The 24,153-nt window shown below is 45.9% G+C and overlaps 1 protein-coding gene across 9 annotated transcripts in view; it reads left to right on the top strand.

The window, feature by feature from the left end:
- The window catches only part of TNIK (TRAF2 and NCK interacting kinase), a 313,537-nt gene that overhangs the window by 210,090 nt on the left and 79,294 nt on the right, over nt 1-24,153 (top strand). For all 9 annotated transcript variants that reach the window (XM_054040025.1, XM_054040031.1, XM_054040026.1 and 6 more), the window contains exons 8-12: nt 6,736-6,790; nt 7,758-7,836; nt 19,074-19,249; nt 21,077-21,143; nt 22,656-22,860. In XM_054040025.1, coding sequence (XP_053896000.1) covers nt 6,736-6,790; nt 7,758-7,836; nt 19,074-19,249; nt 21,077-21,143; nt 22,656-22,860 — 582 coding nt within the window. The remainder of the gene's footprint in view (nt 1-6,735; nt 6,791-7,757; nt 7,837-19,073; nt 19,250-21,076; nt 21,144-22,655; nt 22,861-24,153) is intronic.

Genomic DNA, 24,153 nt, shown 5'->3' with positions numbered 1-24,153 from the left:
AACAAAAGGCTGATTGCTGCCGACACTTCAAACTGCAGGGTGTTTTCAGAGCTTATTGTAATCTGGTGGCCACTGGATCTGGCTCCAGTCTCAGGTTCACCTCACTACAGCTGATGCTCTAGCTTTGAAGTGAAGAGAAAAATGCAAATGACAATTTTTAAAAAGGATGCAAATCAGATTCTACAGATCCCAAATCAGTATAAAGCCAAATGGCTTGAGATAACAAATATAAAAGACTGGAATTAGTGGGTAAAAAAGGAACCTCCACAGACTTAACCCTTTGGGGGGGGGGGGGGGGGGGGAAACTGCTTCTGATCTCACTGTTTGCTTAGGCAAATTGAGCTTGACTGTATAACGTACAGAAAGATACAACAAATACCTCACAAAAATAAACCACACCACGCAAGGTGAATACAGAACCCACATTGTTGAGGTTTGTTTTTTTTCCTAGAGGTTTCTTCTTTTTTGTTGACAGAAATCTTGTCAATATGCGTAGAATCAAAGGAAACAGAGATTGCTTCCTTTACTAAAATGAGATTATTGCAAATGTATCAGTGTGATTTCTCTTTGCCAGGTGGACTGCAAAGCTTTTCTAATTTAAAAAAAAAAATCCAAATCAGTATAAAATGTGTGTTTCTTGCTGTGTTTTTCCTTCCCTTTCAGACCCGCATAGGTGATAATCCCTTTCTATATCTAGTTAAAATCACTTGGCGTATTGCTTATAATCTTGGGCACCTGAATACCAGAAGGCTACTGAGAAATTGGAAGGAGTTCAGAGAAGAGCAATAATGATGATGAAGGGATTGTAAGAATTGACCCATGTGGAAAGACTGAGATAGTCAATATGCACTGTATAGCTTGAGTGAATAACAACAAAGGAGGACATGACAATCGACAAGAGATTGAAAGGTGTAAATGTCAACAGTGGAGAGGAAGTTTTTAGGCAGTATAGGGAATTGCAGTTAGGACAACTGGAATGAAATTCCATAAGGGGAAAATTTAGGCTGAACAGCAAGAGAAATGTCTTGCCACTGACAATGATTAGACTTTGGAATAGTCTCTCAAGGGAGGTGGCAGTGACCTGTCAATTATGAATCTGAAACTAGGCTGGGCAAAGCTCAAAGAATATCTCAGCATGTCCAGTGGTTGGAGCGTGCGAGTAGGAGCCAGGACCTCTTAAATTCTAACCCTGGGCTTCCTTCTAACTCTTGTTAGATCGTTAGCTTAAATTCTCTTGGGCTAAATTCAATTCTGATGTAACTCCATGAAGCGGGTGGAGTTTCAGCACGGATGAATTCTTCCCATCTGAGGATAACAATACAGTACCTACCTGCAAGACAGATGCTGTGAGGATTAATGAGCTAATTGCATACAGTGAGGATCAGTCCTGCACTGGCCCTTCGGGAAGGACTAGATTACCTAATAGGTCTCGTCCGTCTCTAAGCTGTGTGGTTTTAGTAGCTAACCTAGTATGAAGAGATCTGTTTATGTGCTTGAAGTGTCAACTCTTGCAGAGAAAACACTGAATCCTCAACTCAGGACCCCAGGTCTTGGCATGTGATTAAGGACCCAATCTCACTCCCATTAATCAGTGGGTCTCTGCTGCTGTTTGTTAAATTTCAGTAGCTCTCAAATGTGCCAGGTGCTTCCCAAACACACAGGAAGACACACTGCCTGCCCTGAAGACCTTACACTACAAAAAGCAAGAGACAGGGCAAACAAAAGACACATCTCATTAGATATAATATTCATTTTCTTTATATGATAAAAATGTGGTTTCAGGAGATTTGGTTTTGAAGGGGTGTTTGCCGGGGTTGAAATGGAGGTGAGGAAAGGTGGAGAGGGATTGCAAGAATGTGACAGGGGACTGGATAAATGGAGAGCAAAGGCAGTTGGGATCACTGGCTTCATATCAATGAAGACAGGAAATCATTTTAGCGGACTACAGTATAGAACTGGATATGCTGACAGGCACCAGAAGGCGAAGCTGTTGCCAGTGGACCCCTGCTGGTGTAGATGGCTGTACCTGGAAGTTTGGCCTTTTCCCCTGCTCTGCAGTGGAGTATATCATCTATAGGAGAGCTCCTCGGCTTTGCTTTAGCTGAGTCTCTTTATGGTGCCAGCTGGCTGCCCACCAACCTCAGAGATGTGTCTGAGGCTATACTTCAAATGAAGGCACTGAAATTAGTGTGTGTTCTGTTTTTAATGTATTCAGTACTTGGTTATTAATCATTATACAGCTCTGCCTACACAGTGTCTAGAGTAATGAATTACCTAACTTCGGCCAAAAGTAAGTTGTATCATGGCCACTAAGGAAACTTATCACTTTCTCTCTCTCTCGTGCATATACATTAATTCTTTCCTGTGTCCTGGTAATTGAAGCATTTTCTCCAGTATGCAAGAACTGAAGTGTCTTTGAGATTCATTAATGGATCTCAAAGCTTAAACCCAGCACATCAATGACTTCTAGATGCTCTCTAGCACGGGCAGTTGAACACCGCTTACAAATGCTTCCTGGTGAATAGCCAGGAATATAAATGTTGCCATTTGAAAATGCGATGATCCCAGGAGAAGTGATAGGAGAGTTATATCAAGTGAGTTTTCCAAAAAGAAGCTCCCCATTTGCTCTAGGTGTTCAGGAGATCAATTGCCTAATTTGCCATGTGGGCTGCAGAAGGTTTCGGAGCAGAGTACAAGCAGGGCCGGTGCAAGGAAGTTTCACGCCCTAGGCGAAACTTCCACCTTGTGGGCCCCCACCCCCCTAGCCCTGCGGCAGCTCCCCGCCCCCCTCCACCCTGGGGCGCCCCCCCGTGACAGCTCCCCCCCTGTCCTGAGGCGTCCCCTCCCACAGCAGCTCCCCCCCCCTCCCCGGGGAGCCGTGCGGCAGCTCCCCATCCCAGCTCACCTCTGCTCCGCCTTCTCCCCGAGCACGCCGCCCCCGCTCTAATTCTCCTCCCCTCCCAGGCTTGCGGCGCCAAACAGCTGATTGGCGCCGCAAGCCTGGGAGGCGGGAGAAGTGGAATGGCCACTGCGCTGGGAGAGGGAGTCTGAGCTGCACATGTCAGCGCGCCGCCGGCAGCCCAGCCCAGGAACGCCGTAAAAAAAAAATTGGGGGCACCGCTTTTTGGCGCCCCCAAATCTTGGCGCCCTAGGCAACTGCCTAGTTTGTCTTAATGGTAGCACCGGCCCTGAGTACAAGGAAGCATATCTGTTTGTTTCTCCTCCCATTGGAGAAATGTAGCTCTCCTGTCTCCCATTTAATCAACAGTAATACCTAGCTCAGTCCCCTCTTTCTTCTGAATTATCTCAAGATGCTTTATATTTTTAAGCAATCCTAAGCAGCCTGTCTATGGGCACTGCATCAAATCCATTTATAGATCATCTAATTTTAACTAGTGAGCTGTCCACTACCAATTGGGCACACTGATTGACACTGTGGGCTATTTATGCCATCAGAGCAAGACTATCAACTAAGCCAGTTGCTCCTAACACCAAAGTCTTGCTAGAAAGAATTAAAAGCATAGCCATGACATTCCACCTTTGTTCTGTTGCCCACTAATTTGATGGTGGTGCATGTTGTTAAATTAGTTGCCATAGGGAGGATTGGTAGGAGAACATGGAGCCTTCTAACATCAGTTCAAATCCAGTCCAGGTCAGTTGTAACACAAATGCATCCTTGATAACTGTTTAGATTTCTATAGGTCATACTTTGGTGGATCTCAGTCCAGTCCCTTGACAGTAGGGATCATCCCACTTCCTCGATGTGGGCATGAAGGGGCTCCTCTACATATACCTCTCACCTCTCCTGTGTGAGCACTGACACACATCACCCCCTCCCCCAGTACCATGCAGGAACCGTAGGCTGTATTAGCTTTTCTGGCATCCTTCCATTGGTGGAGTAAAGGGGTAGCTGTTAGTAGAAGACACCTTGGCCCTGGCCGCACAGCTCCTATGGGACATCTGTCCTGGAATTTGGTGGATCCCCTGAGATCTGGGGCTGAACACAATGCTGCTTCTACGGAGGAAAGTAGGGCCCCTAACAGAGGAATTGAAAGTTTTCCTTGCCCCCACACCTTCATCAGGAAAGGGTTAGCAAGGCAGTTTAGATGGGAGGGCTAGTCTAAGGGCTGATCTATGCCTAAAAGTTTTAATGATATAACTGTTTGTTAGGGGGTGAACTAATTTTTCCCCCCCGACATATCAGTCAAGCTCTAGCGTAGGTCCAGGCCTACACAAGGAGTGCTGTGCTGGTATAGCTGTACTGGTATCATGTACTGTTAAAGCACTCCCTAGTGGTGTGGACAGTTTATACCAGCACCATTGCTGGTAGAGCTTATTCCAGCCCTCACCCCCTTTGGTTGGTAGCTCTGACACACATAGCTATTCTAGCTCGAGTTTATACTGTAGACCTGGCCTAGATTCATTTCTGCCAGTATAAAGGTTCCTTATACTGCTATAGCTTATTTCCGTTCCTGAATCAGAATAATCTATACTGGTATAAATACTGCTATAATTGTGTCCACAGCAGAAGCGTTCTGCTGCTTAACTATACTGGTATAGAAGGGTCTATACCAGTCTATGGGACTCGAGAGGTCCAAATTCCATATCTGGGTCTGCCACACACTGCATGTGACCTTGAGCAAGTCACTTCCCCTCTCTATCTCAGCTTCCCCATCTGTAATAAGAGGACGGTAATATGTTGCTACATCATGAATATATGCAAGATGTTCAGCTACGCCAGTAAAGATGCCTTAAATAAATAAATTAATCCAGTCTGATTTAGTCCATCCCCAGGCAAAAATTCCAGTGAGGATTTGGCTTGAATAAGGACATCAGGGTTTGTCCCTCTGTCGACAGAGCGCCCCAGTCAATGGGACTGCCAATTTCACTCCTTTCACAGGTATTAAAATGTTTCAAATGTGTTTAAGTAAAAAGGGAGAGGAGAGAAGGTGCAGCAGATACAACAGAAGTTGGTATGAATGGTGTGGTGTCTGAGGAACAGTTTCCACATGTGGAGAAATTGCTTCACCCCCCAGGAGAGGGAAAGATCCATAGAGCAGGTTCAATCATATTGACTTCTTATTTACTTTGTCAGTGTATCTCCGTCTAGAGCAGGGGTAGACAATCTATGGAGTCTGAAAGGGAAGGAAAAACACAGCAGGAAACACATATTTTATACTGATTTGGATTTTTTAAAGTTTTTTTTAAAAATTAGAAAAGCTTTGCAGCCCACCTGGCAAAGAGAAAGCACACTAATACATTTGCAATAATCTCATTTTAGTAAAGGAAGCAATCTTTGTTTCCTTTGATTCTAAGCATATTGACAAGATTTCTGTCAACAAAAAAAGAGCTGATTTTCAGTGGCACTCACACTGCCCGGGTCCTGGCCACCAGTCCTGCATTTTAATTTAATTTTAAATGAAGCTTCTTAAACATTTTAAAAACCTTATTTACTTTACATACAACAATAGTTTAGTTATATATTATAGACTTATAGAACGAGACCTTCTAAAAATGTTAAAATGTATTACTGGCACCCAAAACCTTAAATTAGAGTGAATAAATGAAGATTCGGCACAGTACTTCTGAAAGTTTGCCGACCACTGGTCTAGAGAGTCCAGAGGTGTCTTGTGCTTGCACACCCTACTCTGCCTGGTTCTGTTACGGCTGCAGGTTAACGTTCACACAAGTCAGAAGCTGGTAGGGTGATCAGACGAGAGATGTGAAATATCGGGGGCAGGGGGAGTGCCGGCAGAGTAAAAAAACAAACAAACCCAAGAACCGGCGGCGGAGGGGGAAAAAAAAGAAAAAAAGAAAAGCCGGAGCATAGGAAAAATTGGTGGGGCAGCTCCACGCCCCGCCCCCCTCCCCCACACCAGCTCACCTCTGCCTCCACCTCCCCTGAGCTGGCTGCTGCATCCTGCTTCTCCCCCCTCCTCCAGCGCTTGCACCGCCATACAGCTGATTAGCGCAAGCCTGGGAGGGAGGGGTGAGGAGGGGGAATGCGGCGTGCTTGGGGAAGAGGCGGGGCCAGGGCAGGGATTTGGGGAGGGATCCAATGGGGCAGTGAGGGGGCGGGGCAAGGGTGGGAATTTGGGGAGGGATCCAATGGGGGAGGGAAGGGGCAGAGTTGGGGGGGGGGTGCGAGCCCCCCCTGCCTGTGCGCCGGAGCGCAAAATATCGGGACATTCGCGTCCCGACCGAACATTGGTCGGGACGCGGGACAAACAAGTAAATATCGGGACAATCCAGATAAAATCGGGACGTCTGGTCACCCTAGAAGCTGGCAATATTGGAAGAGGGAGCGGGGTGAAACAATTCAGCATAGAATTGCCCAGTGCTGCTGCTGCAGCTGAAATATTATGTGTCTGAGTTTCTGTATTGTACTCTCAAAAGATGTATTGCTTTATTATTGAAACACGATCACACTGGATCATGGGGCTTCTGAGTTCTCATACGGCAATTGTTTTTCAGGCATTCAAACAAAGTTAAAACCACATCTCCTCTGGGGAGGGGAATCCTACTCCAAAGCACTGACAATGAGAAAAACATAAAAGAAAATCTTCTGAGCCGGGAGTTCAAGGACTTAGAGAGAGAATACAGATCAGACTCTCCATAATAAAATGGCCCAGAAACCCTTCCTGTGGAGTGCAGTACTGTCACTCCTCCCCAGAGGACTCTCAATTGTTACAAGGTTCTTCTGCGCTAGCCATTTCTCTGTATTTTGTTTTTCAGAGTGACTTATGGTCTTTGGGGATAACAGCCATCGAGATGGCAGAAGGTGCTCCTCGTAAGTAGACGCGCTGCCTTGGTTGAGTTATTATGACTAAATTGTAACTCGCTCTTATTTGCTAAGCACCAGCCACGCACGCTGTTTTGTACAACAGACTACATACAAACAGTCCCCACCCCAAGGAGATGAAAAGTGTAAACAAGACTGACAAAGGGTGGACTGGGGAGCCCAGAAGAGGGGGTGAATGTTGAGAACTAAAACAGGAAGGTTCTAGATGCTATGATAAGTCCGTGTGATCCAGTGGATAGAACACTGGAATGGGAGTCAAGAGACCTGGATTCTGTCTTGCTGTCTCACTGACTTGTGATCTTGGGCTTCAATTTCTCCTAGTTAAAATGGGGATTAAAAAATAATTACCCTTCTTTTTAAAGCACTCTGAGGTGTACAGATGAAAAACATTGTCAATGCGCTGAGTATTATTTCAGTGGCCTTTCTTGTGACAAAAATAACAATGCAAAGGATTTAGCTGATGCATTTAGGTAGCTCGTGAACCTGTTAAGATTCCTACCAGTTTTATGCTAGGATCTTGTTTGTTAAAAGTAACCAGGGCAGAGATCCCTGCACATGCTATGGCTTTGAAGTGCAGCACGTATGTGAGCTGTCGCCTGCATCAGTGCCTGTCAGTGTGGTTAAACACAAATCTGCAGGCATACAAACTTCATAGCTAGCCCCTAACTCTAAACCAAAACTCCATGTACAGACACCCCCAAAGCTTGGGGGAGTTCAGATCTTGATCCAAGCTTTGCAGCTCCTGGCCATCTCTAGCGTCATGCCACTCCTTGGGCTGGAAGGTGCCTCTGGAGGGGTATTTATTCAAATCCTTCTGTGTAGTTAGAGTTCTTGTTACTTCAGAGAAATCTTGTCTCTAGATTCTCCACCTGCCCCAACACATACTTTATCTGTGAAATGCTCAGTATCTGTTCTGCTTCCTACCCTATCTAATGCCTCTTGTTGTACCTTTTAGCCCTTTGTGACATGCATCCCATGAGAGCTCTGTTCCTCATCCCCCGGAATCCAGCCCCACGGTTGAAATCGAAGAAGTGGTGAGTCTTGTTTTCAAACTGAAGTTCAAATGCTGTAAAACGTTATTACTTGTTTGTATTGTTAGCACTACACAATCTCTTTATAAGTTTAGGGGTCTGATCCTGTTTCTAGTGAAGTCACTGGTGTAATTTCAGTGGGTACAGGATCAGGCCCTAAGGAAAGATTGCTTTGATCTCAGCTGGCTGCACTGTGTGGGTGGGATGACAACTTGTCTTTGAGACAGAGAGAGAAGCTCTTTAATGTTGCCATTTCACAGTAAAGAGTTGGCTTTTCTGAAGAGGTTTATGCAGCCTGAAGCCACATGACACTTCACTTGGCTGCCATTTCTTTCCAAAGAGATTCCGTTTTCAAGTGGAAACATTTACTCATTCCAAAAAGGGATAGTTTATCTTGAAGGCTCAGGAATGTGGAGATTTGAACTAAGTTTGGGTTTTATTTTAAAATTTTGGAAGAGAAAAAATGCAACAGCATCTTGAAGAAAACCAGGACACTCCAATAAAACACGCTTTAAAAAAATAAAAAGAATCCCTGAACCCAGCAGATGTTTTGTCACTGTGCTGATGTAAGCAGGAACCCTTAAAGTGCACTGGACTTTGGTTTCCACAGTTTTATCATCCCAGGTTCAGTTGTGGTTTAGCCAGAAAAGACAGGAAGCCCTGCCACTTAGGGTGGGGTGTGTGTGTGTGTGTGGGGGGGGGGGGGTATATGAGAGAGAGAGTACTGCCACTCACCCCTGACTGCTAGTATTACAGAGGGAGAGTGCTCCAACTTAGTGCTAGAAGTATGGAGTTGGAGGGGAAAAGTGCTGTCTTGGTGCTAGAATTTGTGTCTCTTAGTGCTGAGAGCACAGGTAAGTGGGTGCACAGTTAAAGGCAGGTTTTGAAGAAAAGTGAGGTCCAAGTGGCAGTGCTTCCCAGCATCCAAAGAGCACCATTCCCTCTAAAACACACACACACAGGCCCAGCACTAGTTTTGCTGTCTTCATCATTAGCTGGCTGGATCTTAGTGCAGTGCCAATGTAAGAGAGAGCTTTCTTACCAGTCTGAAACAGTATCCACAGTGGTTATTCAGAAGGGAATGTCTACGCTACCTGCCAGATCGGTGGGCAGCAATCGATCCAGCGGAGATCGATTTATCGTGTTTAGTCTAGACAAACTAAATCGACCCCCGAGCGCTCTCCCATCGACTCCGGTACTCCACTGCCACAAGAGGCGCAGGCAGAGTCGACGGAGGAGCGGCAGCAGTCGACTCACCGCAGTGAAGACACCACGGTGAGTAGGTCTAAGGACGTAGACTTCAGCTACATTATTCACGTAGCTGAAGTTGCGTAACTTAGATCGATTCCTCCCCCCCGCCCCTCCGTGCAGACCAGGCTGAAGTCTGCAGAGAGCGGTGCTGGGGTTGTATGATATGATGATCTGTGAACTGCAGGCTCTTGTGCAACTTCCTTTTGATACCTGAAGCGATCCAGCCGCAGACAGGTATTCAGACATATATTCTGATGAGCCCCCAGTCTCCCACTTACACAGCGGGTATGTCTGTACTGCCATTGGAACTGTGATTGCAGCGCATGTAGACGTACAGAGGTACCTTTCATCGAATTAGCACGGGAAGCAATAGCAGAGAAGCTGCTGCAGCAGGGGCTAGCCACCCAAGTACAAGTCGGCCAGAGAGCCTGGGAATATATTCTGCTGGCTAGCCCAGACTGCAGTCTGCTGGGCTGCACCTTCACTGCTATTGGTACTCACTTTAGCTAGATCAGATCTACCTCAGGTATGTCTACCCATGCTGGCATCACACCTCTGACTGCTTGGCAAACGTACCTTTTGAGTTAGCTGTTACTGCACAAGGCAGACTGCAGGATGTAAGCGAGAGGGCTTATGTTGCATTGTTTATTCATCAAAGGCTACATCTGCGCTATGAGCTAGGGGGATGTGATTCCCCAGCTCTAGTCCAAATACTCGCGGTAGCTCAGTGATAAGTAGCAGTGTAGCCACGGTAACAGCAGGGGCATGGCTGAGCCATGGCAAATACATACCCACCAGTTTGAGGCAGGTTTGTACTTGGCACAGCTCCGCCAGGCCTCCACTGTCACTGCCTGTGCTACCGCAGCTACATTACTATTTATACATGCACTAGCTCTCATCGAGCCCCCACGAGTATGCATACGTGAGTAGGGAAATTACAGCCCCAGCTCACTATGTTAGGGTTACCATACGTCCTCTTTTTCCCGGACATGTCCGGCTTTTCGGCAGTCAAACCCCCGTCCGGGGGGAATTGCCAAAAAGCGGAACATGTCCGGGAAAATGGCGGCTCTGTTTAAGAGCCCAGCTGCCTGAACGCTCCCGGCTTCGGGCAGCCCCGTGCCTGGAGACCCTGCGCCGCCGGAGCCCGGGAGGGGAAGTGCCCGGCTGGGGGCGCAGGGTCTGCAGGCACGGGGCTGCCCGAAGCCGGTAGCGCTCGGGCAGCCCGGCTCTTAAATAGAGCCGCGGGGACTGGAGCCTCCAGCCGCCGGGGCTGTGTGTAACTGACACAGTGTCAGTTACACAGAGCCCCAGCCGCTGGAGGCTCTGTTTAAGAACCGGGCTGCCCGAGAGCACAGGGCACTTCCCCTCCCGGGCTCCAGCGGCGCAGGGTCTGGAGGCACGGGGGCTGCCCGAAGCCGGTAGCGCTTGGGCAGCCCGGCTCTTAAACAGAGCGGGGGCGGCTGAAGCCTCCAGCCCCCGGGGCTCTGTGTAACTGACCCAGTGTCAGTTACACAGAGACAAAGAGGAGAAAAGCCTCCAGCCCCCAGGGCTGTGTGTAACTGACACAGTGTCAGTTACACAGAGCCCCAGCCGCTGGAGGCTCTGTTTAAGAACCGGGCTGCCCGAGAGCTACCGGCTTCGGGCAGCCCCCTTGCCTCCGGACCCTGCGCCCCCAGCCGGGCACTTCCCCTCCCGGGCTCCGGCGGCGCAGGGTCCGGAGGCACGGGGGCTGCCCAAAGCCGGTAGCGCTGGGGCAGCCCGGCTCTTAAACAGAGCCTAAGAGGAGCAGAGCCTCCAGCTGCGGAGGCTCTGCTCCTCTTCGGCTCTGTGTAACTTATACAGTGTAAGTTACGCAGAGCCGCCGGAGCCCCGGAGGGGAAGTGCCCGGCTGGGGGCACAGGGTCCGGAGGCATGGGGGCTGCCCAAAGCCCGAGCGCTACCGGCTTCACGGTTTGCTGGGCAGTCTCCAGACCCTGCGCCCCCGGCTGGGCGCTTCCCCTCCCGGGCACCAGCTGCGCTGGGGAAGCGCCGGCTGGGGGCGCAGGGTCTGGGGGCTGCCCGGGAAACCGTGATGCTGGTAGCATTGGGGCAGCCCTTTCCCCCTGGCTGGGAGTGGAAGGGAGGAGGGGGCGGAGTTAGGGTGGGGGAAGGGGCGGAGTTGGGGCGGAGCTAGGGGTGGGGAAATGGGCGGGGCCATGGCCCGTGGAGGGTCCTCTTTTTTTATTTATGAGATATGGTAACCCTACACTATGTGGACATAGCCAAAGGCAGTCTGAACCTCCAGAGAGAAAGAAGGCAGCTGAAGAAAGAAATCACTGAGCAACCCCTTCTTCTCCCCCACCTTTTAGGAAAAATTGAACAGTAGCAGGAGTTTTGTTTTGTTTGTTCTGATAAGTTGCAATCTGTGTCCTTGGAGTATTTTAATCCATCTTGCACAAGCCAGAGTTGGGCTACATGCAACCCTTCCCTCATATTCCAGCTAACTGTCTCACTGTTAATATAGCCCAACTTTCATTGTTCTGATGTTCAGAAAGTTGAAGGGGATGCAATAATTGTTCAGCTTGTGACTAGGAAAGGGCCAGACCAACACTCTAGATTTAAATATCCCTAGACTTTGGGGTATTTAAACTCACACCCATATATTGCACCTCTCTCCCATTTTTTCTGATGAGCTGCACTGGCCCTCCTGAATCCTAATCCCATTGATCTTTGGGGTGTTTGAAATCCATATCTGAATTTTGGGTCTATTTCTACTTGGATGGAAAACTGCTTTTGTGAAACTACCAGTCACTTTGCTGTCATGTTCTCTCCCTCATGTCATTAATCCCTGCAGCCTCTCTTTTTGGAGAGAAGAGAGCAAAAATTAAAAACTTCTAAGGGATGGGAGGGCTTGAGGGACTTGTAGTCAATGACAGAACCTTTCACTTCTAGATCTGTTCAATTCCAGCCGAGATCTGTAGTTGCCAAGCTCGTTATCATCTGATGGCCAATGGGTGACCTTTCTAAAATGAAATGGTGGTCTCTGTCTAGTGCGTGATAGACGTGTCTATCCTTCCTGACAGTCTGCAGCAAAGGGAAGGGTTGAATGGACACTGTTTACACTCCTCTCCGAGTCACAGTTGAAACACGATTATTGGGGCTGGATCCGTTCTGTGGATAAATAGAAGCCTTTAGTCTCCATTTCTTACAGCTGTTATTCTCAGTAAAGCTATGTAAATCTTGCTAGGTTTCATTATGAATTTGAAACTCAGATGAAATACCAACAGGCTCACACTTCTGGACTCAACTACGTGCCAAATGTGGATTAGTTCATGATTTTAAACCAAGTAATCTGACTTTGTTTTAAATGACTTCAGCATGAAGCCAAGTGCAAGTCAATGGTTTTGACTGAGTTTTAGTCCGAGGTTTTGGGTCTAATCGAAGCAGGACAAGAACCTGTGTATGCTGAACCCAAGACTTGAACCCCCCAAAATGCTTCCCCAGATCCCTGCAGTGCAAGTTTTCCACATCCCCAGAACTTCTTTCACAAGTACTAAAATCACAGGAGAAAAGCAAAATTTAAAAATTCAACTTGCTGGGTAACAAAGATCAGCAGCTTTCCTCTGTGTTTTGTGCTTTCCACTCCCAGGACAAGTAGTCTTAAATGGGCTTAGGACTGTCAACCTCTCCATAGGCAGCAACATTGACCTCAACCACATTAAAGCACTGAGATGAAGATGGATTTTTCCAGAGGAAGAAAATGGCTAACTGGCTGCAAAATCCTTGATGGTTGAAGATGAAGAAGTTAAGTCAGTGAAATCCACTGATAAGTAGAAAGGATTTGGGATCTTGCCTGCTGTTGCAAATAGAAGAACCCCTGTAGAAACACAGTCTGCCTGGTTTCTTGCTGAACTCCTGCACCTGCTTTTAAAATAGGCCCGCTTCTCTTTGAAGTTAAAGGCTGGCGCCTTGTAATCTTCTTCTTCTTCTTCTGGTTCAAATCAGTATGATATGATGATTTACTTTCTGCCCCTGAAGTTCTTAAGCAAATGAAGCTTGAATTTTGGGGCTGTTTTCATAAACGCTTGGACCCAGCAGATCTTTCCTTGTTTATGCTAAGCGTGGTATTTGCTCTGCACACGCCCCTGAACTAGGGAAGTACTATTAGGTGTGTGCATCCCCATGGGGGAGCTGAGGCAGTGAGGTGATGTGACTTGCCCCAAGGTATCACAGTGAATTGGAGACTGAGCAAGGAGTAAAACCCAGGCGTTTCTCTTGAAGTGTGTGTTTAAGAGCCTGATTGTCCCATAAAAGCAGAGCTCTGCCCTACACTATGTTGGTCTCCGGGAGGCATTGTGGCTCCTGGAGCTGCTGAGAAGCACAGTACCCCTTCAAATACTTCATCTGGAGAGGCTAAGGTCAGGAGGGGGGAGGGATAGCTCAGTGCTTTGAGCATTGGCCTGCTAAACCCACAGTTGTGAGTTCAATCCTTGAGGGGGCCACTTAGAAATCTGGGGCAAAATCAGTACTTGGTCCTGCTAGTGACAGCAGGGAGCTGGACTCAATGACCTTGCAAGGTCCCTTCCAGTTCTAGGAGATAGGATATCTCCATTAATTTATTATTTTATTTATTTATAAAAGGCACTAGCCCTGAGCATCCCTTGCACTCAGGGGTTCTCAGTGACCATGGCTGATAGTTTTGCCTTGCCTCATCTTGTGAACCACATGCTAGCTTCCCTGGGCTATATTCATTTGCACAGAGCTCCATTGGCTCTTGGCAGGCCTATGCCCTGTATGCCACGAGCACTCTGGAGTGTCAGACATTTAGGCTTGACTTTCTTTTCTGGACTCACTTGGGCTTATTAGGAAGTGTGTGCAACAACCCAGCAGCATGCAGCTGTCTTGAGGCAGTGCTGTCCCTGTTCTCAGTGCAGACAGAGGTTAGAACAAGGGGCTGGGAGTCCAGACCCCTGAGGATTCTTTCCTGGCTCTATCATTGGCTCACAATGTGACCTGGAGCAAGTCTGATGAACATGGGTGAAATGCTACGAGAGCTGTGGGTGAACGGCACTATCAAAGTGTGAAGTGCTGTATAACAGGGTTATTTCATACATCATTCATAATGTAATCAGTTATGCATCTCCCCCCTATAATTTGCATTTCTTAGGATCGTAGAAGCATTAAGGGTGTCCCTGGTGCTCACAAGAACAGACTACTCAGCCTTTCCTTCTGTGTACAGTAATCCTGTATGACTCTTCCCTATTCACATCCCTTCTTCTGACTGCGGGTGGGTTAGTTAACAGTTAGAACAGGCGACGGCAACCTATGGCATGCGTGCCAAAGATGGTACGCGAGCCGATTTTTAATGGCATGCCGCTGCCTGCCCAAGTCCCGAGGACACGCAGCCAGTGAGGGGCAGAGCCCGCGCCGCCCCAGAGAGGAGCCGCCTCAGCGGCCTGCCCGTGAGCTCCCGTGTCCCCTCACCCGGCGAGGAGCCCTGCCCAAGGGCGCGGAGGGGCCTGCTCACCTGGGCCACCTTGGTATAGTTGGCCATGGTGGATTGGTGGCACGCCGGGGGAGGGGATTCACTGCCGGACCCAGTCCCGACTCCCGGCGGCAGTAAGTGGGGGTGGTGGAGGTGGAAGAGGCCGGAGGCGGCGGTAGCACCGGCTGCTGAGTGTCCCCGGGAGGAGGCGCCCGGCCGCGGCCATGGATTGGTACTTGCTGGGAGGAGCAGAAAGCCCCACGGCCCGGCGGCACTAAGCGCACAGCAGGTGCGGGCGAGCGGGAATTGGTGGTGGCCAGAGAGCCCTGGGACGAGGAGCTCGCATACCGCGGAGTCATGCGCCGCCCGGATCGGCTCCTCCAGACACAGCCAGAGGGGACTCTCTTGCCGGGGGGCTCTAGTTGTGCTCGTGCGGTGCGCCGCGGGGCCCCAAATGGGTGAGCCAGCTGGGGGCCACAGGAGTGGGGGGAGCCCTCTTCCCTCACCCCCCCCCACAAACCTCCAGACCTCTGCCCTGAGCTCTGACCCCCCCTCACACACACCCTGCCCTCTGCCCTCTGCCCTGAGCCCTGACCCCCCCATCACACACACCCAACCCTGAGCCCCGTACGCCCCCCAGGCCCATGCCCTGAGCCCTGTACCCCCTCACACACACCGAGCCCTCTGCTTGACTCCTTCACACACACACCCCCACGACCCCAGCCCTGACTCTGGCACCCCCACACATACCCAGAGCCCCCACACTCCATGCACCCCCCACATCCTGACTCTTGCACCCCCTACATCCCCACCCCCACCCTGAGCACCAAACGGGAGCTCCTGCGCCCTCCCCCACATTCCCACCTGCACCCCTCGTACCAAATGGGAGCTGCCCAGGTAAGTGCCCCACACCCAAATCTCCTGCCCCAACCCTGAGCCCCCTCCCTCATTCTAGCTCCTGGCCAAACCCTTCATCCCCAACCCTGTGCACAGTGCACTCCCACCCTCAGCTCAGTGCAGAGAGAGGAAGCGAATGGGCCAGAACCAGGGAGAAGGTAGGTACCCACTGTATGTGGGCAGAGCCGGGAACCCAGACCGGCAGCGGGCTGAGCGGGTCCAGCAGCCGGCATCCCGGCCGGCAGGAGCCGGCGGATGGAATCCCTGAGTGGCAGTGGGCTGTGGAGTCCCAGCCACCAGTCCTGCAAAGCCTGCTGCCGGTCTGGGGTTCTGGCTGCCGGACCCTTGCCAGCCGGGGTCCCGGCCGCAGGCCCTGCTCAGCCAGCTGCCGGCCTAGGTGAACAGAACCCCAGACCAGCAGCAGGCTGAGCAGGCCGGCGGCGTAAGATCAACATTTTAATTTAATTTTAAATGAAGCTCTTAAACATTTTGAAAACCTTGTTTATTTTACAATACAACAATAGTTTAGTAGACTTATATATTACCGGAATGAGAAACCTTAAATCAGAGTGAATAAATGAAGACTCGGCACATCTTCCGAAAGGTTGCCGACCCCTGAGTTAGAAACTGGAAAACCTGTGTGCCAGACAATCACAGCTGTGTCTACTTCTGTCATCACAACATATCACATGCCATTTGCTTGAGTGGGGAGGGGGAATATAATTGAGAATGGACAAAGAAGGGAAAAAAGTGTAAAGGAATGGTCTTAGCACAGGCTTGGCAGCCAGGCAGATGTGAGTTCTAGTGTTGTGTAAGCGTTGACTGTTCTTATTATTTAGTAAACGTATCTCTGTGTTCCTGGCCAAGTCATTTACCCTCTCCACTTCATCTTTCTCATCTGTAAAATAGGTTAATAATTAAGTTATTTGTCTGCTTTGCCTCTGATAACTTGGTACAAACAAGGTCTTTGGATTTGATACACGCAGGTTCACACGCCCAGAGTTTCCCCTTCAGTTTGGGGGTTGAAAGTTTCCATGATCTCAAAGTGAAACTCATGTGAAACTGATGTGTTTTACTAGGCTTCCTGTTGGAAACATGCAAAACTGAGGGCCATGTTCTTAGTGGTGTAAATCCATTGACTTCCATGGAGTTACCCCAGCAGATAACCTGGCCCTGAAAAGTTGCATGGTTTAGGTGTTGAACCATAACATTGTTAAGGAAATGCTTTGTTATTCTCACATGTTACGCTTTCTGAGTACCAGGAGGATTTGTTCAACATGTTACCTGCAGGACTCTAAGCAGTTTCCGGAAGAGGGTGGGCATTCCATTAGCCCCATCCTTGTCAGTCATTTTTCAGAAAGCTGGGATTTGTTTTGTATGCTAACCAGGACTTGCATTGTGACAGAATGCAGGGCTGCAGACAGAGCTGTGTGTAGCTGCAGGTCTGTTTCATAGGGATTTGGGCGTTCCTTCTTTCCCCTTGGATTCAAGAAGGTTCCAACTCCCTGAATTTCAGTTTGAATTTTGTGTTCAAAACAATCCAGAAACTCAAAGTGAAAAACATTTGAAATAGCGAAGTTTTGCCTTATTAGGATTAAAGCCATATGAGAGTGCCAAGTTTTGCAGTGTTTCCCCTTAAAATAGAAGCCAGGGCCTGCTAGAAAAGTATACAAGTAGGTTTTGTAAATTTCACTACATGCACACGCAGATGTTTGAAAAGTACATGCACAGATGATCTCATGCACACATGCAAAGGGAGGCCACTTTTTAACTGCTGTTGTAAGACTACCTGTCAGACTGGCAGTGCAAAGTGTGTATTTGCTTTCCAGTAAAGCACTGAATGTCTCACTAATAATGTCTGTGCTTATAATATAATTTGACTGTTAGTTTGACATTTTTGTCGTATGTAGTGTCAATACCTAACTAACTTCCATGTGCGTATTAAAATATTAGTACTGCATATAAGCAGACAGGGTAAACAGGAGGTACTAATCTAATGGAATGTACTGAAACACAAAATCAAATTACCGGCAGCTGGGGTTCATGATCATTTACATGTAGGCATTTTATATACCCGTTAAACTCAAGGAAGAGTCAATTAATAAGCAATTGGTATTTATTTACAATAACTGTCAAACAAACACTTTAAATATGTAATTAAACACTGATTCTTGTGGTAGTTCACTTCAGCAGGGGACAGCAAATTACTTTTGCAAGGTTTGTTTTAAGCAAACAGATTGTATAAAACAGAGTGCCACTTAAATGAGATGTTTTCAGTTGCTTTTGTTGTCCAGCATACCAGATAGTACAGTCTTTGGCTACATTTCTCTGTAATGATCCAGGCCCTGATCCTGCAATTAGATCTGCCTGGGCAGGTCCCCAGTGCTTTTGGGGCTCCACATACGTGAAGGGGTCTGCCCACATGGATCCACATACAGGCTCAGGGGCTCAGTCTCTATTTTAACATGTACAAAGAATTGGACTGAATAAAGCTTCACCCGACTTTCTCCTTCTGGAATACACCAAGAAACTGTTCTTTAGGGGGAGGGTAGAGAGGAGAGATTTGCTCATTAATAAATCTGGATATGGGATTTTATTGGCGCTAGTAGTGTTTATTTTCACATCCCAATTTGTATGGCTTAGTAGTTAGAAGATAAATCATTTTTTAGTCTGACGGTTTAAAAATAAAATCCCTGAAAGCTTATTGTTTTACCTCTCAATGCAATTCTGTAATATCAGTTGGCTTCTGACATTAATTTACACAAATGTTCCAGTTTCCTAAAGCAACATGCACCATAGTGGTCTGTCAGCATCTCCTTCTTGTAAATCCTTATTCTCTTGGGTTTATAATGTGCTGAAATTAGTTCCAGGCAGAACTTTTGATATGCAAAATCCAAGGCCAAGAGAAAAATTTGTTTTCTCAGATTTGCTTTGGCTGGAGTTTAGTTTAACTCTTTGTAGCCAGGCAGGGAGGGGAGAATGGGCTAGGCTAAGTCAACACAGCCTCATTCCACTTCTACCCAGCACAGCAAGAATGGCAAGTCATTAGTTTTGATCCACAGATGGGTGGAGGTTGAAGCAGTGTGGATACCTGCTGACAGTGTAGATTTCACAAACATACTATAGCCAAGATGTAATGCCCTATGGGATTAGTGCATGCTGTCCAAGCTCATGGTGGGAGTAAGTGAAGACCTAAGAACAGCAAGAATGAGTAGGAGATTGTACAGGCTATAAACGTTTAAAAATCTGTGTAACATCAATTGGGTAAATGTAAATCACTTTGCTTATCCCACTTCAACCCAGAAATCTATTACCGCCCACCAAAATGCAGTAATAGATAATTATAAATAATTGTTTCCCTTTGTTTGTATTTTATAATGAGCAATAGAGAGATCCTTCTAACCATCAACAGGAGATGAGAAAAATTATTTCAGGACAATACTGTTGAAAGAATACATTCCAACAATAATCCACTTTTTAAAAATTTAGTCAATTTGCAAACAAACAAAAAAAATTCAAGCTGGCTGGTCCTTTTAAGTATCCAGAAAATGTCTGACGCGTTTTTACTGGACGTAATTCTGGATTCATGTTTTTCTTTTTAACACACACATTTTTCTTTCTCTACTAGGTCTAAAAAATTCCAGTCATTCATTGAGAGCTGCCTAGTGAAGAACCACAGTCAGAGACCAACGACCGAACAGCTGATGAAGCACCCATTTATTCGAGATCAGCCTAATGAAAGGCAGGTTCGCATCCAGCTTAAGGACCATATTGATAGGACTAAGAAGAAGCGAGGAGAAAAAGGTTAGTAGCGAAGCAGAAGAGGCTATTGTATGTATATGGTAGGACCTGAGACCTCAATCATAGTTCAAGGCCCTGCTGTGTTAGGCACAGGATAAACACATAATAGAGTCCTGCCCCAGGGACTGTGCCATGGTGCTGTACTGAGATCAGACTATGCTTAGGGCTAGTCTAAATTTTACTCAATTTAGAAACTGATTTAATTAAATGGGTGCAGTCCTGTGGTGCTTTCAACCCTCTTCAACTTTCTTAAGTTTTCATAAAAAAAAAACAACAAAAATTGAGACATCTAGGGAGTTGGTTTTCAATGAAAACCCAGTAACTTGAAAAAAAATTCAATCAATACTAATTTGTGTTTGTTTAACTTTTTCACAGGAACAAAAATAATTTCTTGGCCAGAAATGTCTATTATTACTTAGCATCTGATCTTGCACCACTGAAGATAATGGGAGTTTTACCCTTCAGTTCACTAGGAGCAGGATAGGGGCCTAGTGCGCTGTTGTAATGTTGAATCTAAGCACTTTGTGAATGTGTATTTATAATTGAGTACGTACGCACGTATACACAGCATGCACACACAGAAGGTGGAACCCACTAAAGTCATATTTTCTTATGTCATGTTATAAAATGACAACACAAATCGTATTTATAAACCGTGCAATGGTCTGTACAAATAAAAACCAAGTCCCTGCCCCAAAGAGCTTACAACAGTGTCAGCTACAGGAATAACCAATTGAAACAAAGACATTTTGAATGAACTGACTTAAATCATACAGAGACACAGTTAAGTCTCATAAAAGGAAGACTCAATAGATAAACAAACTTGTTAAAATAATATATTGCCAGTATTCTATTTTTTATCTCAATGGCTGAAATTTTTTGTAGAATCCAGCCAATTAACACATCACTATTTCTCTGATTTCTTTTAAGCAATATCATTTTTTCATGCTTAAATTCCATTTCCTGATATTTTTTTCAGTAAAATGAAAACAATAAAGCCAGATTCTAGTGAAGTATTAAATGTATTTAGACTGGCAAATGAAGGTTGTACCCTAGAGATGGAAAATAATTGGATAAATGTGAGCCTTTCTTTTGCTATAATTCTCTTCATCCGATAAAAATTCTACATTTCACTTATATCCCAATAGAAATTGCAGAATGTGGTACAGCATTGTAATTGGGTATTTATGTAGACTCCTTCATTGACTGGAAAATATCAATATGGATATTAATAGGAGAGAGAAAAGTGCATATGTTTAGGGAAAAGGAAATTTATGCCTTCGGAACAGTATTTAAATCCCAGTTTCACAGGCTTGTTGCTGTAGAATTCTGCCCTTTACCTTAACTTTTGCAAGAGTGTTCCTGGAGTTGAGGTTCAGAAATTGTACTTTACATATTTGTCATCTGTTTAATGTTATATTTTTATTTTACAAAAGGGTGTTGGCAGTTTCTATCTTTACATCAGCATCTTCCTGCTCTGTTGATATAGATCCGTGTTGAGTATTGAATCAGGAACACTGTATTCAGAATTTAGACTGAAACTCCATCCTTAACTCATCCCATTGTACACGGCATGTCAGACAGCCACTGCACAGTGACTGCTGTATACTTAGTCAAAGCTGAATGCATTATGCTTTTGACTGAATTTCCTTGGCTTTGTGGCCCTCATTTAGAATCAGACTTTTGGGGCAAAAAACTTGAGAATATTACTGATTTTCCCAGGATAAAATAAAGGAGGTTTCTATTCTCATACCAGAGCATCTGGGTCTTCAAACAGTAGAAAAACAAATGAGTCCAGTAAAGGGCACTAACATTCATTTATATTCCTAGATGAGACAGAGTATGAATACAGTGGAAGTGAGGAAGAGGAAGAAGAAAATGACTCTGGAGAACCCAGGTAAAAATCAGGTGCTCATTTCTCCCATTGTATCTCTCTGACTGTGTACAAAATTGGTTAGGATTATAGGATTGTATGAGCTAGAGATGGAAAAAGACCAATTTGATCATTGAGTCTACCCCGTGCAAAGGTGGGATATAGTCCCTCTGATAGATGATGCCTGGATATTAAATTGATACTATGGCTCACCTTGACTAAAAGGCCGAGAAGAAACGATACCTCATTTTCTTAGCGATCTACAATACAGTACGCTAACGCCACAAGGAAGCAGAGGTTCCATATATTATACTATTCACTGGTGGGCATCTGTACATTGAGGGTTTAAGACTGCATTGATCTCTCAGTGATAATTATTTTATTCTATTCTTTCTTAAAAAAAAAAAAAAAAAAAACCTAGGGTAATAACCGCAGCTGTATTTTCTCTTTCATATGATGGTATGTGGACAGCTGTGTAACTTGTCTGCTTAGTCATTGGCCTGAAAATTCATCAATGCCAGGCTGTCACAGTCATATCAGCAGTATCCACCCCCTAACATATCTAAATTTCTATCCCTAATCTGACCAATTTTTCAATATACAGATGAACATTTCCATATACTCATTCGGATCCCGCCTCTAAAATTGTTCTTGCAGTTTTTCACATCTTATATACGTAAAATTGTATATGCAAGTATATTTGCATAAACAAACCAGATTGTTAGATGGCTAAGTACACAGCTTGCTTAACTAATTTACATGTGTGAAGGAATTTTGCACATGCAAATATTTATGCTCCCAAGAACCTAGATGTGGGAAACTGCATGTGCAAGAATGTATGTGTGGTAAAATTGTAGGCTCAATTTAAAGACAGTTCTTGACAATGTGGTCCTTTATTTCCAAGTATAGCTCCCTATTTATGTGTAGTTTCTCATCATGAAACCTTTCTGATTGCTTCTTCAAGCTAAACAGTGGTTGAACTTTCTTTTGATGACATTTTTAAGAATCATTGTAATTAGTATCAGGTTATTCCATTGTTTTACTGAGGTAATCTGGTATTTTTATTTCAATGATTCATACTAAATCTCCTTTGTGAACAACTAAATATAGTGCATGCCACTGCAATGGACAGGACTTTGGTTTAGAGACTTAAAAAAACTCGAGGACATAAATTACTAGTGAGTTCGTGAACAGTGTGATGACCCTTTCTTCATGTGAGCTATGCCACAAATTCAAGCTGATCCACAGTGAAGCTTGTTGTCTCCTGAAACCCATGTAAAAAATGAGGCTGCAGAACGGCTGCATCTCACCTGGCAAGTCTCTGAGCTGTTCTACCTAGTCCATTTGTGATTCCCTGCTTTCCTTCACCAAATACTGTGCCAGCACTTCCTCCTCCACTCGTTATACGAATACTTTCAATGGCAAAATGCAAAGCCAAAAGGGAAAGGGGGTTAAACATAGATACACATACAGAATTTCTCGGTCGGGCGCATAAACACATGGTTAGAATGCCTCTGATGCTTCTTCCCTGTGAAGTTCCATCCTAAATCTGCCTGGAGAGTCAACACTGAGACGGGATTTCTTGAGGCTTCAGCTAGCAAATAAGGAGCGTTCAGAGGCCCTCCGACGGCAGCAGCTGGAGCAGCAGCAGCGAGAGAATGAAGAGCACAAGCGGCAACTGCTAGCAGAGCGGCAAAAGCGGATTGAGGAGCAGAAGGAGCAAAGGCGAAGGCTAGAGGAGGTAATTACTCAGGGTCATGAAATGGGCTTTTAAATGACACTGTAATGGGTAATATTTTTGTAGCAGAACTAAGATACTGCTCTCAACCTGTTTAAAAGGAGTATGTTTTACCCTTGCTAGGACAAACACTGATAAACCAAAATGCTTTGTTGAACATAAAGCCTGTCCATCCCTGTTCTATGTGTGGTCTTATACTCCTCTTCACCAGGCTATCCAAGTGACTATCTCCTCTGAAGGTCAATCAGGCTCATTCACAGTAATGAGCCTTCATTATAAGGAACAGAAAAGAGTCCTCAGAAACATTTGTCAAATGTGAGGTTCCACTGAGGATGCATTTTGTTCTAAGGTCCGTCTCACACTAAAGTTTACCATGCCAGATTGGACCAGTGGTCCATCAAATTCATTATCCTTCCTTTTGCGGTGGCCTGTGCCTGATGCTTGAGAGGAAGCTGAAAATCCCCCATAATATCTGCACAGGACTGCACTTGAGTCCATCTTAAGCCCTGTTATGCAATGACGTACATGGAAGGGGCAGGGCAAATTCCTTTCTGGCTTCTGCAATGATTAGTTTATGTCCCTAAGCATGACATTTGATTACCCTGGTCTTAGCACACTAACTACAAACATTTTTGGTCATAAAATTATCCATCCCGTTTAGAATACAACCATAGTATTTGACTCTGACTTTGAGTATCAATGAATTTCACAGGCTGAGTACACACCGCATCAAGTATTTCCTTTTGCTTCAAATTGACCAGCCATTAGCTTCATTGAGTGACCCCTTTGTTCTTGTGTTACAGAATGGTTTACGAAGAGTAGAGGGGTTTCACCTGTTTCTATCTTTGACATGGTCTCTCATTAAAAAAAACTCATTGTCTGTCTCATCCTGGAGTCATCCCAACTGCCTCATTTAAGAGTCCATACATTAAGAGCAATTAAACTAGCTTTGCAAAGAGGTCACTGATAGGAAAAACACTTTGCGGCAAATGGGCTATCAGGGCATCCACCCCATTAATTTGGACTAGCCAGAGTGTCTGTTATATTTAACCTAAATCTCCGTACATTTTCTAGGTTTCCATGCAATGGATAATATACCTCAGGCTAAAAGCTTAGACATGAAAGAATTTCAAGCCGCTGATTATATACTTTGTCAGAGCAGCGAGTGGCTGTTCTTCAAGGTGGTTCTGTTAGCCTCCTTCAGGGCTGTAAACGGCAGAGGGGCAAAGCACAAGCTAAGCATTTTCCAGTCTGGTAGATGTGTCGGTCTGTAACATTGTTAGTGTGCAGCATGTT

Source organism: Malaclemys terrapin, chromosome 9 (assembly GCF_027887155.1).
Source record: "Malaclemys terrapin pileata isolate rMalTer1 chromosome 9, rMalTer1.hap1, whole genome shotgun sequence".
Lineage (NCBI taxonomy): Eukaryota > Metazoa > Chordata > Testudines > Emydidae > Malaclemys > Malaclemys terrapin.
Note: the sequence above shows the minus strand (reverse complement) of the source record. Positions and strands in the feature narration are given on the sequence as shown.